The sequence below is a fragment of the Lissotriton helveticus genome, chromosome 12 (genome assembly GCF_964261635.1).
Source record: "Lissotriton helveticus chromosome 12, aLisHel1.1, whole genome shotgun sequence".
Lineage (NCBI taxonomy): Eukaryota > Metazoa > Chordata > Amphibia > Caudata > Salamandridae > Lissotriton > Lissotriton helveticus.
Window position 1 is genome coordinate 103,012,803 of NC_136073.1, and position 16,525 is coordinate 103,029,327.

At 44.0% G+C, this 16,525-nt stretch overlaps 1 protein-coding gene across 1 annotated transcript in view; it reads right to left on the bottom strand.

Moving 5' to 3' along the window:
* Positions 1–808: 808 nt before the first annotated feature.
* Positions 809–16,525, bottom strand: part of LOC144797959 (extracellular calcium-sensing receptor-like) — a 73,177-nt gene continuing 57,460 nt past the window's right edge. The window contains exons 3-5 of the mRNA XM_078668764.1: positions 9,989–10,216; positions 1,917–2,040; positions 809–1,737 (exon numbers count right to left, since the gene is read on the bottom strand). Coding sequence (XP_078524890.1) covers positions 809–1,737; positions 1,917–2,040; positions 9,989–10,216 — 1,281 coding nt within the window. The remainder of the gene's footprint in view (positions 1,738–1,916; positions 2,041–9,988; positions 10,217–16,525) is intronic.

Below are 16,525 nucleotides of genomic sequence, written 5' to 3' on the forward strand. Positions count from 1 at the left end.
AATACAGTTCAAATATAACTTTCGGAAAACACACAACATTAAAAGAATCCCTTTCTGAATTATTCACCATTTGGGGTGGAATTTACTAAATGCTAACGCATGATCATAAGGCAATGTCTAAAAACCAGACTAAAAAGTCACACTTATGATTGTCACTTGTCATAAATGTATCGATTTATGTGTCCTAATTAATTTTATTTATTTGACGTGCATCCCTAAGAAATTGATATCAAATATTGTGCAGGCCAGGTTAAATGCAAAGGACATGCTCAGCTGTTTCCGTTTCTAATTTAATAATCTGCATAATTCATTTATGGTTATGTGAAAATCGTAAAATTTGCTTTCGATAATTAATTGAACTTCTGGAGAAATTACAACTAATTGTGCGAAAAGCAAATATGGATCCATATGTCGGGTTTGAGACTGAGATGCATTTTGTGCTTAAAAATAAGTGCCAAAGACAAAAGCACCATAAACAACAATTGCTTGCCTCTGTTGTTCCCGTGCAGCTGTAGTAAATTTTTAACATGCAGGGCATTTTCACAATAGATCATTACTAAAAATGTTTTGTAATTACACAAAGTGGTGTACTAGCCTAATTTTTTGAATTTCCAATGAAAAGCACAATGTAAAATTTCCCGACTTTCGCAAGTTACACAGGTGTAATTTAAAGTTCACTCAGCCCTAGTAAGTGGAATGCAAAGTGTTTCATAACGAGAAGCTAGCTCCTTAGAAAGCATGTGTCACTGATTCAAGTGTCCTTTAAAGCTCTAAAAAATGCCACCCTTACACTGAATACATTTGGCTTTCATATTGCTTTCATTTTCTGAGTTTTCCTATCTCCTTTTCCAAAGAGATGCCGTCTAGTGTTCATTTCTGGCCTCAGTATGATGATGAAACACTTGGGGAAGAATATACAGGTGAGTAGCCCAGCACTAGATGATAGGATGCCAAAGACCTCCACGGCCACCATGTGCTTGCCCTGGGTGCTCAAATAGCCTGGGATGAAGGACAGCCACACACTGAGGAACACTAGCATGCTGAATGTGATCCACTTGGCTTCATTGAAGTTGTCTGGCAATTTTCGGGCAAGGAAGGCCACCACGAAACTGGCACAAGCCAAGACCCCCATGCCTCCCAGCATGCACCAGAAAGCAGTTTTAGAACATTCATTGCATTGAAAGATAATGATCCCAGTCCTCAGTTTCATGTTCTTTTCTGGGAAAGGAGGGCAGTTCAGTAGCCATATGGCACAGATGAGGACTTGAAGAAATGTACAACCAGAGACGGTAACCATAGGAACTCGCGGACCCAGCCACTTCCTCATGTTACTGCTGGGCTTTGTGGCATTAAAGGCGATGACCACCATGATGGTTTTGGACAAGACACAAGAGACGCAGAAGATGAATAAAACTCCAAAAGCAGGTTGGCGCCATAGGCAGGTGATTTCCTGAGGCTCTCCAATAAATAGTAAACAACAGAGAAAGCAAAGTAAGATGCCTCCCAAGAGAAGGTAGCTGAGCTCCCGGTTGTTGGCTTTGACAACTGGGGTATGCCGGTTCTTGAAGAATGTTATCCAAATGGCTGTCGTCAAGAAAGAGGAAAAGGTTACAATAGCAGAAAGTGCAACCCCAAGGGGCTCCTGATAAGACAGATACTCTATTACTTTTGGGACACAGGCTGTTCTCTTCTCATTTGGCCACTGGTCATCTAGACACCGAAAACAGTTCTCTGAATCTGGAATAGAAGTCACAAACTTTAACAGAATGTTTACCAATGGTTTAATTTGATACAAAACTGGAATTGAGTATTGCAGAATACGGTATACATAACCTGGCATAGAGCATACATCACTTTGTCTATCTATACCAGAGCAGATAAACCTATGAAATAATAATTGTATAGTTGTCCTTTACCTGTCTCATTTGAGATCTCTCCTTCAGCACACAAGATACAGTCAAAGCAGCAGGTGGGCCGTCCATTCTGAACAGCTTTCCTATATCCAGGGGCACAGCTCTCACTGCATGCAGAGTGGGGCACCTGAGGGACCAACAGGACTTGTAAACAATCACAAGCGTGGTTAAGAATTATACTTATTCTGAAGTTCAATTACTATTGCATTGGGGCAGAATAAAGGAGAAAAGGTCTAGTGTTGGATATGTCATGTGGTGGAGAAATGTAATCTATCAAAAGATCTTCTTGAGGTCTAGTGGAGAACATGGCTTCTAATGAAAAATGTGCCACAGTAGCGGTTCTGCTGTCTAGTAAAAAAAAGTTGAGATCTAATGGGATGTGTGAACTTGTGTATCTAAGAAAGGGAATGTCTTTCATGATCACACTCACTAAACAACATGATATGAGTGCCATGTCCATTTCTTGTGCTCTGCATTGCAGCATTTTGTGGTGTCAATAGGAACTCTTTTTTATCTCAATCTGTATGTACACTAAGAGGCTTGTGTAGAGTTTAAAGGGACTTGATCATCACTAACAATTGGCAGTGTTCCTCCCCCACCAAACTCATTTTTGCTGCATCCAATTTAGAGGTGGGGAAACTGCAGTTTCCAATGGTAGAACCCCAACAAGCCACTGGAAATGTTTGACCTAGTGGCTGCCACTAGGCTTCCAGGTCAGAGTAACAGTCAAGAACCCTACTTAGACCAGGGCGACCATCATGGATTTTTCCTGCCTGGGTTTACAGTGCCAGACAGGAAAACCTTATGGAATTCCCCAAGCAAAGCACAGGGAGAAAACTCCCTGTGAAAATAGTAATGCTCATTTCAATTTTGGGAGTTTGTTTCACTAAAACAGAACGGTCTGCTGCATGGGATCAAAGAAAGTAGTGCCTTTTCAGCTTACATCTCTGCTTACAGTGCCTCTTCTCTACCCAATGCAGTGTGATCCACCCTAGCAGGTGGGGATCTCAAAGTATGGCAAGCAATTTTCCACCAGCTGATTGTAAACCAGGGCCACTGCTCAGCTGGTGGTCTGGTAAGCTGCCTGTCATGGTCTAAATGACCCATGTGGAAAAAAAAATCTAATGACAAGAATTGCTTAAATGAATGTGAACCACTCATAATTTCAATTGCTGCGTTTTAATCTATTGTATTTAACTCAACTGCTCTACCACAGACAAGGACCAAATATAAGCAAAATACCTCTGACCACACCCCAAAAAGAAATAGTCCAGCCTGTAAGACCCAGACATGTACCCTCCCAATAAGAGCATAATCAACCCAAGACCAGTTATAAAAAAAACTTATTTGTAGATTTACAATCTTCTGTATACATTTGCGAAAAATTCAAAGTGTTTTAAAATAGGCACAATAACTGAAAAAACTAGTTACATCTTAAACGTACAGATTTCTCCCTTTCCCCCCCCATGTCTCACTCACTCACTCACTCTTTCTTTCGCTTTCTCTATTGTTACCAAATTTTTTTAATACATAAAGCTTCTCCCAGAGGAGCTTCTCTCTCACTTAATGCTGTTGGCTGTTTTGTGATCCATTCTGCCTCCTATGGAGTGACGGAATTAGAACGCACAGAGGACGATTTTACATTCCAAATATACATTACTTGTTTCGTTCCTCTCTTAGATGTATTTAACACGTTACATATATTTTTGTTCCACTGCAGCTCACATTTTGTAAATAGTTTAGTCTGAACTTAAAATACAAGGCTTGTTATCTAGTGTAGATGTAGACGTGTGAAAGGAGGTGAACAGTCTTGGCTAATGCGAGTGTATTCCAATGACAGAAGGTGACTTTAAAGATGAACACGGGGTCTTGAGGAGCTGTGGTCAAGCAAGGTTAGTGGTTCACAAACAGTGAGGTCAGGAGAGAGCATGTACTAATAAAGCAGACCTGTTTATCGACTGCCCAACAAGATAAGTATTTCCAGAAGATGGGCTGCAGCCTGAACCTGCATACTATTTAAAGGTACAGAACAGCCATTGTCCTCTCTGTGTATTGTCCTAGTTTGTGAACACTGGAGTAGCTCAAGCCGCTCATTTGGGGCTAGGTATGTGCAGTACAAATGTGTGCATGATGGAAACATGGTCCTAAAACCATAACATTAGCAGGCAAACAACAACAAACTCATGTATGTGATACTATGTAAAAGGATTGTCGTATTTTCATAAACATTTTCAAGAAAGCAAAGTGGCATACACCACCAAACAAAGGGCTTTTTTTTCTTGAAACATTTTTTATTTTTAAAAGTATGGAATAAAGAAAAAACAGTTACATACCTGAAAATATAGGCACACTACAGGGCGAGTTATAGAACTACATACATCCCCGTTGGAAAACAGCAATATAATAGACAAAATGCAGTATCTAGGGTGAGATTACTAATAAGGGGAGGGATGACTTCGGAGTTGCCAATTGTAGGTGAAGTAGAATCAGGTAGGGGTGTGTCCATGTAGGGGTACCAGTGGCAGAGGAGGGTAAGGTAAAAGCACCCTAATTGGGCCAGGAGTGGAATCCCTGAGTTTGCAGGTAGTGGAAGCAAAAAATAAAGAAGAAAAAGAGAGTATGGGTGGCAGGGAGGAGGGGGAGGGAGGGGTATGATTCCCTGTTGTGTGATGAGGGTAGGTGAGGGTGGGTGGAGGTAGGTCTACAAGGTGTAAGATGTGTGGATGTGGTATTTGCCCTGATATTAGGGGGCTATGGAGGGTTGACTTTTTGGAGATAAAGGTAGAGTGTGTTCTATAAGCCACGCGAGTGTGTACTATTGTGTACTTTTATATACATGATATTGTCAGTGCTTCTGGTGGCACATAGAATGCTCCACCATCTCTTGAAGGGGATTTCTGTGGTGGATTTCCATTCTAGTAAAACTGTTTTTCACCTAGGGCTAGCATGAGGTTGAGTAGAAATGAACGGTGACATCAAAGGTGTCCAATTTCAATCGGCAGGCAACTTTCTGCAGCCTACGCCCATGGCCGGACTGGGAACCAAAACCACCCCCCACCCGTGCGGCGCACCGGGGGATTGCCCGGTGCCTGCTACGGCCAGTCCGGGTCAGCCTACGCCAACAACATTGTGATCTTCACTGAAGATGCAGACAAAGCTATTCCCACACATTATGACAGAATCAACAACTACTCTAGGGTATCTGCCTACACTTTTAATTGCTCCAAAACGGAGATCTTCCCCATGAATTTCAAATGTACCCGCACGATTCTTGGCTATCTAACCCCTTCATTAAAGCAGTTTACAAGGCTAATTCAAACTTCATACGGAAAGGTAAGAGAGATAGGATCGCCGGTTCCCATCCTAAAACTGAATAAAACTAAGGGTGTCCTAAATATGCTTGACTTCCATAGATACCAACAGGCGTTGTAGCTGCCCAGGGTAATCGGTGGCTTAACAAGACCACAGACTCCCCGCCGGCTCCAAATTGATACCCAGCTACTCTTCCCCATCCCAATAAAACCCACACTGACTATCCGAGGACTCCAAAAGCAAAGCATGCCCCACTCTTACTCTATAATAGCAGATACGGTATTATCCCTTCTACGTGTTGATAAAACACTATCCAACGGTAAAGCCAACTCAACCATGGCGTCTGTATGGCATAATCATAAAATCAAAGGCATAAACTATCCTGGAAACAATGGGTCGGAAGAGGCATTAACTCCATTGGGGATCTAGGAACCACATCAAACCCCATCTCTTTTGCTGACTTGAGCTCATGACATGACACAACCTCCCCCGATTTAATGTAAAAAAAAAAGTAAACTTAAAATACCCATAAGGAGGCTCCCGAAACCACACAATCCAGACCTCCCCTACTTTCTAAGGGGCTTTTATTTTAAGTTGATTAAGGAAGGAGAAATTTTGAGGCAATGGCGACACAGGAGATTTAGTGGCAAAATGATCTCATTATACCATCATCATTTATTCTTTATTTCGGTTTATCAAACCATAAAAGAAGCGAAAATACAGATCATGATTGACATTTGGAATTAAAAGTGGGTTTCGCAAGACAATGTGCAAATAGGAAATACAAGCGCTCAGATTGTCTTTCAGAATGATAATAACGTCATGTGAATAAATCAATGTCCACAGAATTCATGATTTGGGTCTCACTAACATAATTATGTGGTTAAAGTGCGTCATTAATATTTATATAGCTCAGTTTCCAGGTTATTACCCCCCACATTAAATCCTTGATCTAAAAAGGCAAGGTGCCACGACTAGTCACAAAAACCTGAATAATATACATAAAATAAAACCAAAAAAACAGTTTTAAAAGTTACTTTTTTTTAATAAATAAATAGCAGCATTACTTGGTCACATTAATCATGATTAACCAGCACAGCCTATTTTATCTATTCATGTCAGTTAGCCTTGTTGGTTGGTTGTGCCCTCCTTCTAATCGCCTAAATGTGGCCTAAAGGTTTTGCAGTGACACGGGCAAAAAGAGGTCTCGCATGTTATTTTAATATCCTTACGGCGTCTTTGGAGCTTCGGGTCCCTAGCCATTTCCTTCTCGGCTTTGCGTATGCTTTACAGGCAAAGAGTACATGGCAAAGGGATTCAAGTGGACATGGACAAGAAGGGCAGCCCTTAGGTTGGGATTTGTTATTCTGCCAGAAGCTAGTGAAAGCATTAATTGGTAAGATGATGTGTCTGAACTGTGTGCCTGGACCTTAATAATATCAAAGTAGCTTTCTAGATGACAATTAGGTTTCAGATCGATGAAGGCATCTGATAGGCTGCCAAGATGTTTTTTCCAGAAATTGTTCTCGTCGACCAATTAGGAGGGCTTCATATAAAGTGCCAGGGCTCTTTGTCCCCACGTGCCTCATATCTATTCCACCATGCATTGGTAGTGTGGGAGCTGAAGCGTCCATGGTGGTTTGGGCCCTGCCAGTGGTGAGCTAATCATGCAGGACGAGAACCTCCAATGGCCTCAGCCTCATCTGGCTGTTGAGAGCTCCCTGCTACCGCCATAGATTCTTTCAGGAGGGAGGGCGCATGTTGAACCTATTTGCAGAAGTTGGCCATGGCGTTGAAGAGTAAGTCCAGTGGGTCGCTCACTACTTATCCTGCATCTACCATGATGCTCCTGGGGCTCACCCGCTGGTGGGTGGAGTCGGAGTGCGACCCATTGACTTACTTAAATGGCGTTGAAGAGTATCCAAGGTGTAGAGCTGACAAAGGGATTAATTTGTTGTGCGAGTCTCCTGTTTAAGGAAGATAGGCCTTACATGGATTTGGCAGGCCTGACGAAGTGCCGAGCAGCATAAGAGGATGTGTACCAGTGATTCCCTACTAATGACAACAGTCAATTGCCCTGTTCTTAAGGATGGCGTTTCCGCCGTTGGGATCAGCCTTTCCATGTTGGCAACATTGAGGGCCCCTTGCAGAGCCCCCTTTCTCCCTGGCCCTCCGCAGAGCCTGGGATTCATCTATGGCGCTCCCCTGATAATCTCTGCACTGTGTGGCAGGCATGGTTAGGTGCCTGAAACACAGTGTAGGGATTTTCCCAGACTCCCATTTCTCAATGGGAGCTTGTGCTGCAGTCGTATTGTAATCGGACCTGTGGTCGGGGGGTTCCCTCATCGAGCCAACTCCTACCAACATTGTAATTTGGGACTTGGTTTGCTTTAAAATATAGCGCTAATGATAGATTTGCATTTTGTGTAACTATGCATAATTTGGAATAATTTTAAATACTCACGTAATTGTACAAAAGCAAATTAGGAGAAATTTGCATGCCACCAATTATACCCTCATATAAATTGCCAGTGTTCTTTGTCACCTTGTGCCTCGTATCTATTCCGCCGTGCTTTGGTAGTGTGCGAGCTGAAGCATCCATGGTGGTTTGGGCCCTGCCAATGTGAGCTAATCATGCAGGATGAGAACTTCCAATGGCCTGAGCCTCATCTGGCTGTTGAGAGCTCCCTGCTACCACCATAGTTCTTTAAGGAGGGAGCGTGCATGTTAAACAAATTTACAGAAGTTGGCCATGTCGTTGAACACTATCCAAGGTGTAGAGCTGACAAAGGGATTAATTTGTTGTGCGAGTCCCCTGTTTAAGCAAGATAGGCCTTACATGGATTTGGCAGGCCTGTCGAAGTGCCAAGCAGTATAAGAGGATGTGTATCAGTGATTTCCTACTAATGGCAACAGTCAATTGCCCTGTAGTAAGGATGGTGTTTCCGCCGTTAGGATCAGCCTTTCCATGTTGGCAACATTGAGGGTCCCTTGAGAGCCCCCTTCCTCCCTGGGCCTCCGCAGGGCCTGGGATTCACCTACGGTATTCCTCTGATAATCTCTGCACTGTGTGGCAGGCATGGTTAGGTGCCTGAAACACTGTGTAGGGATTTTCCCAGACTCCCATTTCTCAAGGGGCGCTTGTGGTGCAGTCGTATTGTAATCGGACCTATGGTCGGGGGGTTCCCTCATCGAGCCAACTCCTACCAACATTGTAATTCGGGACTTAGTTTGCTCTAACCTATAGCGCTAAATGATAGATTTGCATTTTGTGTAACTATGCATAATTTGGAATAATTTTAAATACTCACGTAATTGCACAAAAGCAAATTACGAGAAATTTGCATGCCACAAATTATACCCTCATATAAAGTGCCAATGCTCTTTGTCACCACTGGCCTCGTATCTATTCCGCCGTGCATTTGTAGTGTGGGAGCTGAAGCATCCATGGTGGTTTGGGCCCTGCCAGTGGTGAGCTAATCATGCAGGACGAGAACCTCCAATGGCCTGAGCCTCATCTGGCTGTTGCGAGCTCCCTGCTACCACCATAGTTCTTTCAGGAGGGAGCGCGCATGTTGAACAAATTTGCAGAAGTTGGCCATGTCATTGAACAGTATCTAAGGGGTAGAGCTGACTGAGGGATTAATTTGTTGTGCGAGTCCCCTGTTTAAGGAAGATAGGCCTTACATGGATTTGGAAGGCCTGTCGAAGAGCCGAGCAGCATAAGAGGATGTGTACCAGTGATTCCCTACTAATGACAACAGTCAATTGCCCTGTTCTTAAGGATGGCGTTTCCGCCCTTGGGATCAGCCTTTCCATGTCGGCAACATTGAGGGCCCCTTGCAGAGCCCCCTTCCTCCCTGGCCCTCCGCAGGGCCTGGGATTCATCTATGGTGCTCCCAGGGCCGGACTGGGAACCAAAACCGGCCCTGGCAAAGTGCTCGGCCGCCCCCCCCCTCCCCACTCGGGGGAGTTGGAGGTGCCGCCGAGCGCTTTGCCGAGCCGGTTTTCGGGCGATTTTGTTGCAGGGCCGATTTTGCAGCTATGCTGCAAAAACGTCCCTATAACAAAATCGGCCCCCAGGGGCCCAAAACCGGCCCCCACCCTTGCGGCGCACCGGGGAATTGCCCGGTGCCCGCTATGGCCAGTCCGGGCCTGGGTGCTCCCCTGATAATCTCTGCACTGTGTGGCAGGCATGGTTAGGTGCATGAAACACAGTGTAGGGATTTTCCCAGACTCCCATTTCTCAATGGGAGCTTGTGCTGCAGTCGTATTGTAATCGGACCTATAGTCGGGGGGTTCCCTCATCGAGCCAACTTCCACAAACATTGTAATTCGGGACTTAGTTTGCTCTAAAATATAGCGCTAAATGATAGATTTGCATTTTGTGTAACTATGCATAATTTGGAATAATTTTAAATACTCACAAAATTGTACAAAAGCAAAATACGAGAAATTTACATGCCACAAATTATACCCTCAATGATGATTACAAGAGACACAGAGAAAACTCCGATCACAATATTCCATAATAATACTTGTTGTTGAAACTTTCAAGATGGAAGATCAAATAGTAGGCAAATGTGGTCTGTTGGCCTTCTCAATCACATCAAAGGAGGAAGTGTGATGAAACAGCCTGAAGCTTTTATGCATATGGGAGTCAGTAACGCTGAAGCCTAATAAGGAAGACATGGCAGAGATTGTGTATGCTTTATCTAATGGGGATTAAAGCCGGCATTTCCATCCGTTTGGCTGTGACTTACCTCTGTCTTTTGCATATTCCAGCGGATGGCACTCTGATTAACATGGAGTTGCTGCCCTGCAGGTGCTTCAACATCGAAGCTCCCCACGATCACAGAGTGGGGGGCGCCACCAGCTCCCACTTGCAAGTTGAAGATTGTGTAAAGGGCAGGTGGGTCGCCATTGCTGTCGAAGGATATATCATCCCCAAACCTGTTCTTGAATCTTACATTCTTCATATAATAGAGGAACTAAGAAGAGAGGAAATGAGTCAGGTGTTTCTAATGGCATGGCATTTTATTTCATTTGCTAAGATAAATCTCTACACCCATATATTATATGTGTCAGTCTGCTTGGAAATAAAAGACCTAGAAGAGTGGACTGTGTTGGAGTTGATGTTTTCTCATTTTAATGGAGCGTTGATCGACCTTACATTAATCATATTTGCTTTTACTATATACTATACTATACTATATATATTTTACAAAGTCATAAACCTTAATAAAAACTGTAATGACCCTTACAAAACATAAAAACTTGCAATTGAGAACATTGAAATAATTAATTGATTTTTGTAAACATTAGTATACAGATTTAATGGATTATTAATTTGCTTAAAGGTGCATAACTACTTCATACATGAAGGAATTGTCAGGTACAGAAAGTAAGTCGTCAAGTGATGTATTTTGTCAGAAAGAATTTAATTATTTATATTTTAGTTGTTAAACATACTTATGTAGCATGTACCTGGCTACACGGGCTGCAGCACACTTTAAAGTTAACATGGAGCACAATGTGTCAGTTCATGAGTAGCAATTAACCACATTCAGCAACAAATAATAACTAGAGAACCAGTAGTCTGTACATATGTATGTATGTATCAATACATATATGGTATTTCTTTGGCCAAACTTTGTCAAAAGGCAGGGGAACACTTTACCCCATGTGTGGGCTGTTTCATCAATCATGCCAAATCTCTCTTGTGTGACATGCCAACTCACTGTGTACTCATTGCGTGTGGTGTCCGACCTTCAGAGGTGGGGGTGTACTTGTACTTGTTCCTTATTCTTCCTCATGGGGTTCTGCTTAAATTGTGGCTATGTGTGCATGACTGGACTGGTCTGGTACAACCTGCTTCATTGTGTACCAGACATAGTGCCTCATTTCCAGGGAGATACGGAATGTCATCTCTTCGCTATGTGTGACCCGAATTGCTTAGTGCAACCGATCTCAACATGCACCGGTCTTAGTGACTCCTTTCAAGGGAGGAGCAGAATTTGCAACTCATTGCGTTTGAAATCTGAAGTATCTGGTGCTACTCATACCATGTGCACCAGGTGCTGTGCCCAGATTGCCTAGGCATGACCTGAATCACTGTGTACCGATCAGGGCACCTCATCCAACTTAGAGGCTCCCCAGTATTATTCTCCATTCATCAGTTGTTCCCTTTTTGACCCTCATCGCAGCAGACCTGGCCTGGCCCCTCCCGAATACATTTTGGCAGCCGGTAGTAGCAAGAGAAATTGGTTGGATTTAAGTAAAGCTTCTGTGACAGTTCAGACCTGGATTAAGAGACTGAGTGACTCCTCTATGTTTTGAGACCTCTGGATGAACTTCCTGAGTGCCTGCTAAATGCTCCCTTTTATACATCTACCTCTACGTAAAACTGCAACATTTACCCACCTGCTATCTGAGGACCCAGACAGTGTGACTTTAGCCATGTACGGCCCAGTGTCCGGGGGCGGGGGGGTTGTCTTCCATCTGGGGCTATAGGACATAGGGTGAGCTACAGGCTGTGGGGAGGCTTGGGCCACGGAGTCTGCAGAGGGTGAACCATTGCCCTGTTGGGTACCAGTGGCACCGTATTAGGGTACTGAATGTGTATGTGTGTACAACAGAATGCAATACCGACTGGCTAATACCTGTCACCCTACGTAGCAGTGCGGAGTGAGTGTGGGTGAGTGGAAGTGATCGAGTGCAGCCGCCTATGGTTCACAACACTGGCCAGCATTGTGCTTTATACGTTAACTGTTTACCAAAAGTACATCACCTTTGACATTGGTTTTCCCTGTGTGGCTCCTGCCCGCAGTGCTGCAAAAAAGTGTTCTATGATGTTCATGTTATAATGATTAAATTTGTGTGTTGAACATAAACAATTTTACATACGTCCTGTGTGAAGTCTATTTTGTGACGCTCAAAGTATTTATCACATGTGGCTGCTGTACTATTGTCTCACACATTACATCTGTAGTAAGCATGGCTGCTGAGAGCCAATCTACCCAAGGGTGAGCATGGGTTACACAGCAAGTGTAATCACCTGCCCTTGATAGGAGCAGTAGCTCTACCTGGCTGGGATTATCCTTTCAGCCAACCAGACAGTGCCTGTTCCAAGAGAGATTATTCTCTGCTGCCTGCTAAAGACAAAATGAGGTTCAAAGTCTTCAGCTTTGCCTCTACTCTCTCGAAGCCAATTCTCAATGACATTTTAAATCATTTTACTAATCTTGCTCATACAAGAAGTCATCTTAACGCATTGTGTCGGTACCCTGCTCATAAGCCACTGTGTGAAGTTTTATGAGCTGCCCTGCTATGTTTTATCTTGTAACATGCTACAAAGCTATTATAACTGTGAAGCTGTTCCTCTCCGCTCCCTTATTTATTCTACTGAATTATGTAACTTTTAAATTCACACTCCCTCCTCCATACTCTACTCAAGACTATATAGATGCATGCCTTATACTGTATTTGCTTCATTATATTTCTTGCATATATTTTGCAACAGCCTGGATCATTTCCATTGGATTGCCTGTAAAATATTAGGTAGTTATAGTTAGAGCCTAGTTAAAGCATCTTTTGATTTGCTAATAACTTTGGCATCGTTTGATGAATCTCCGCGAAATTCCCCCCAAACAAAGTCTATCCAGGTCAGCTCCTATCCTGATAGTCTGGGGGTGATTTGTCAAGCTGGGTCTGAGAAAAAAGGGGGGTCCCAAAATGCGTCTTCCCATGTCAATTTCCATAGGAAATTTTTAGATGGGCTTCAGCCCGAACTGCTGAACGGAATTACCCCAAATTTGGCAATAAGGTAGAGCTTGGTTCATAAAGCGACCTTTATTTTAAATTGTGTAAATCCATTCAGTAGTTGCTGAGAAATTCAAAAAATAAGAGTCAAGAAATCACTTTCCCATAGGAAACTTTGGGCAAGGCTACAGGCGAAACTACTGAACAGAATTACCCCACATTTGACAAAAAAGGTAGTTCTTGGTTCAGGAAGCGACCTTTTGTAAAATTATGCAAATCCATTCAGTGGTTGCTGTGAAAATCAAAAAATCAAAATATTGATATCTATGGCTGAGGTGGAGTCGCGACCCTTCCCGACCATGAGCTTCATTCTAATTGGCTGTCAACACTCCAAACCAGGAAGTTTGGAGTCCCTGTTGTAGTGCTGCCATCACCCGGATCGCAAGCGCCAATGTGTCACTCTGTGAGCCAAGTCCCACAACATGGCCAACATGGAAGGTACGGGGAATCACTGACCCTATATTCATCCATAGTTCCACACATGAAAGATGGTGGAACTGACACATCTGTGTGGATATAAATGTTTATTGCACGTGGGGTATTGCAGCTGTAGCAATACAAGGCCATGCAAAATTCAAGTTTCAGTTTTTGGCACACGGAGGGCAGCCAATTAGAGCCAAGCTCGTGGTCGTGGTTAGGCTATGCCAACATATGTACTTATACAATCACACCGCCAAACCCCAAGCACTTATAAAATCACTATACACTCCTTGCAGTAATCTAATGATCCAGTCTCTACGTACGTACTTGTACAATGACTGAGACAAAGTTACATAACCAAATTTTTCCCTACTGCCAGAGGTTACATCGTTGCATACGCTGTCCACAGCACAATGCAATGTGTTGGGGCTAGGGGCAGCATCTAGTATACATAATGAACACACAGACACAGGTATGTTCTTATTACCAGGGTCACATGTCCAGTGACGTCTGTGCTGGATGCATGTGGGGGGAGTGTAAGCCAGCCCTCCGGGAATGGTTGGTGCTGGCAACAAGTACAACAGTAATAATTGGATCAGGCACAGAGATTCAATCATAAAGGGTGACTGATTTGTGCTGCTCTAAGGTAGGGGCAGCAGATGTGAAATAAATACACAAAATATTCTATCGTAAAGGGTCCATGACTTGTGGTACACTGAGGTAGGGGCAGCAGATGTGAAATTATACATAAAACATTGTATCCTAAAGGGTCCATGAGTTGTGCTACACTGAGATCGGGGCATCAGAAGCATTCAGCGTGTGCGCAGCAAGTGATGATGCGTGGTGTGGGCGAGTGGCACTGGGAGCAATGTCTGTTGCCTGCTGGACTGCATCATCTGCAATCGTGACTCGATGTGAATTGTGAGCCCTGCTATCCGCAGTGTAGATCGAAGGCAGTAGTCAGCACAGACATCGGGGAATGCTTTTAGTCACTTCCTCTTGATAAAATTTGAGGACATAGAGTACAATTCTCTCTGCAATAAATAAATCATGTCTCAATTTAAATTGTGAGCTCTGCTGACCGCAGTGTAGGTGTATGGAAAAGATGAAACATTTATGGTATACATTTTCGAAATATGTAGGTTTCAGGGACGTTATCGTTAGTTGCCTACTGTACTGTGAAATTAATGAATGAAGACTGAATTTAAATTGTGAGCCCTGCTGACCGCAGTGTAGGCTGGAGGCAGCGGTCAGGAAGGACCCACAGCCACGTGGCGTTGACTTGAGCTGCATAAAGTTAGTGGTAGGTGTGGAGCTCAGCTTGTGCGCAGCCAGCGATGATGCAATGTCTCTTGCCTACTGGACTGCGTAATATGCAATCGTGACTCAATCTGAATTGTGAGCCCTGCTGTCCGCAGTGTAGATCGAAGGCAGTAGTCAGCACAGACATCAAGGAATGCTTTTTGTCACTTCCTCTTGACAAACTCTGAGGACATAGAGTACATTTCTGTCTGCAATTAATACATCAAGACTGAATTCAAATTGTGAGCACTGCTGTCCACAGTGTAGACTGCCAATCAGTGTTCCTTTGCACTTGCAAGATGAATTTGGTCATTGTACTAAAGCTATAACTGATATAAAACAAGTTCTTGAAGCAAGGATACCAAAAGGATATTATGTAGGATTTAGGGACCTAATACTTAGTTGCCTACTGGACTCTGCAATTAATGAACCAAGAGTCAATTTTAAATGTGAACCCTGATGACCACAGTGTAGGCCGGAGGCAGCAGTCCGCAAGGGCCCACAGCCATGTGGCGTTGAGTTGAGCTGCACAGTTAGTGTCACCTGAAGCAACCGGCACATGTGGAGCCTGCAATGATGCGTGGTACGGGTGTGCCGCATTGGTAGCAATGTCTTTTGCCTAATTAATTCTGCCTTAATAAGTTCACGTGGCATTCACTTGTGGTACACTGAGTTAGTGGCACCTGAAGCACTCAGTGTGTGCTCAATCTGTGATGATGTGTGGTCTGGGCGGGCCGCACTATGAGCAAAATCTCTTGCCTTCTGGACTGCGTCATCTGCAATGGCCACTCGATCTGAATTGTGAGCCCTGATGTGCGCAGTGTAGATCGAAGGCAGTAGTCTGTACAGACATAAGTCTGTGGTGCTGTGCTGCTGGGTTAGCAGGGGGCCTGTGTCGTGGAGGCCGAAGGTCATAGCAGAGGCCTCATGGCAGGGTGAGGGCTGCCGCCCTGGCAGAGGCTTTGGCCTTCCCACAAGTGAACCACGCTCAGAGACCCAGCCTATTTCTTCATACTCCTACGCTGGAGTGGCGGACGTTGGACCAGCCCACTCCGCTTTCGCTTCAAGGGGGGACAACACAGCTACATGACCGAGATCTTCCCCACTGCCTGAGGTAACATGGTTACGTCTATTGTCCACACCACTACAAGCACCAGTAGTAAAAGTCCACATGGAGAGGTTTGTGCTCTGCATAGTGAGGTTTGTACTCTGCATAGTGAGGTTTGTCCAGCACATCACCGCTACACTTGGTATTGTTTGCTTTTTTATTGATGGGTGACTTGCGTCCTTCTCATATACTTGGTTGCCACCTCTCCCAACATTCAGCTATTGTGTGGCTGAGGGACCATGCCATTTTGGAAGGTTCGCTGTCCTGTTCTGCGCTGCCTTGGTGGTAGTAGGTAGGGGGGTAGTCTGGAGGGAGGTCCTGAGGGTGGTGGTGTTGGGTGTTGTGGCCTTCATGGGTGTCGGAGCTGCATGATCAGTAACTCTATGACATGTGTTGGTATTTAGATGTGATTCTGGGCTGGGCTCCCTTTCACACTGTAGCTAGTCGTCCTGCTTTACACCAGTAAAAGGCAGATGTTAAATTCCTACTGCTAACGCAGCTTATCACCTGTTTTTGGATTCACCCCAGATTTAGCTGCTCGTTGAAAATATCGGGAAGTGGTGATTTTGTGTTATTTTTGCATGGGAACACCTACTCTGCCTATTATTAGCGTTAGTTGTCGCTCTCATTTGTGGCGTTTTTTTTACGG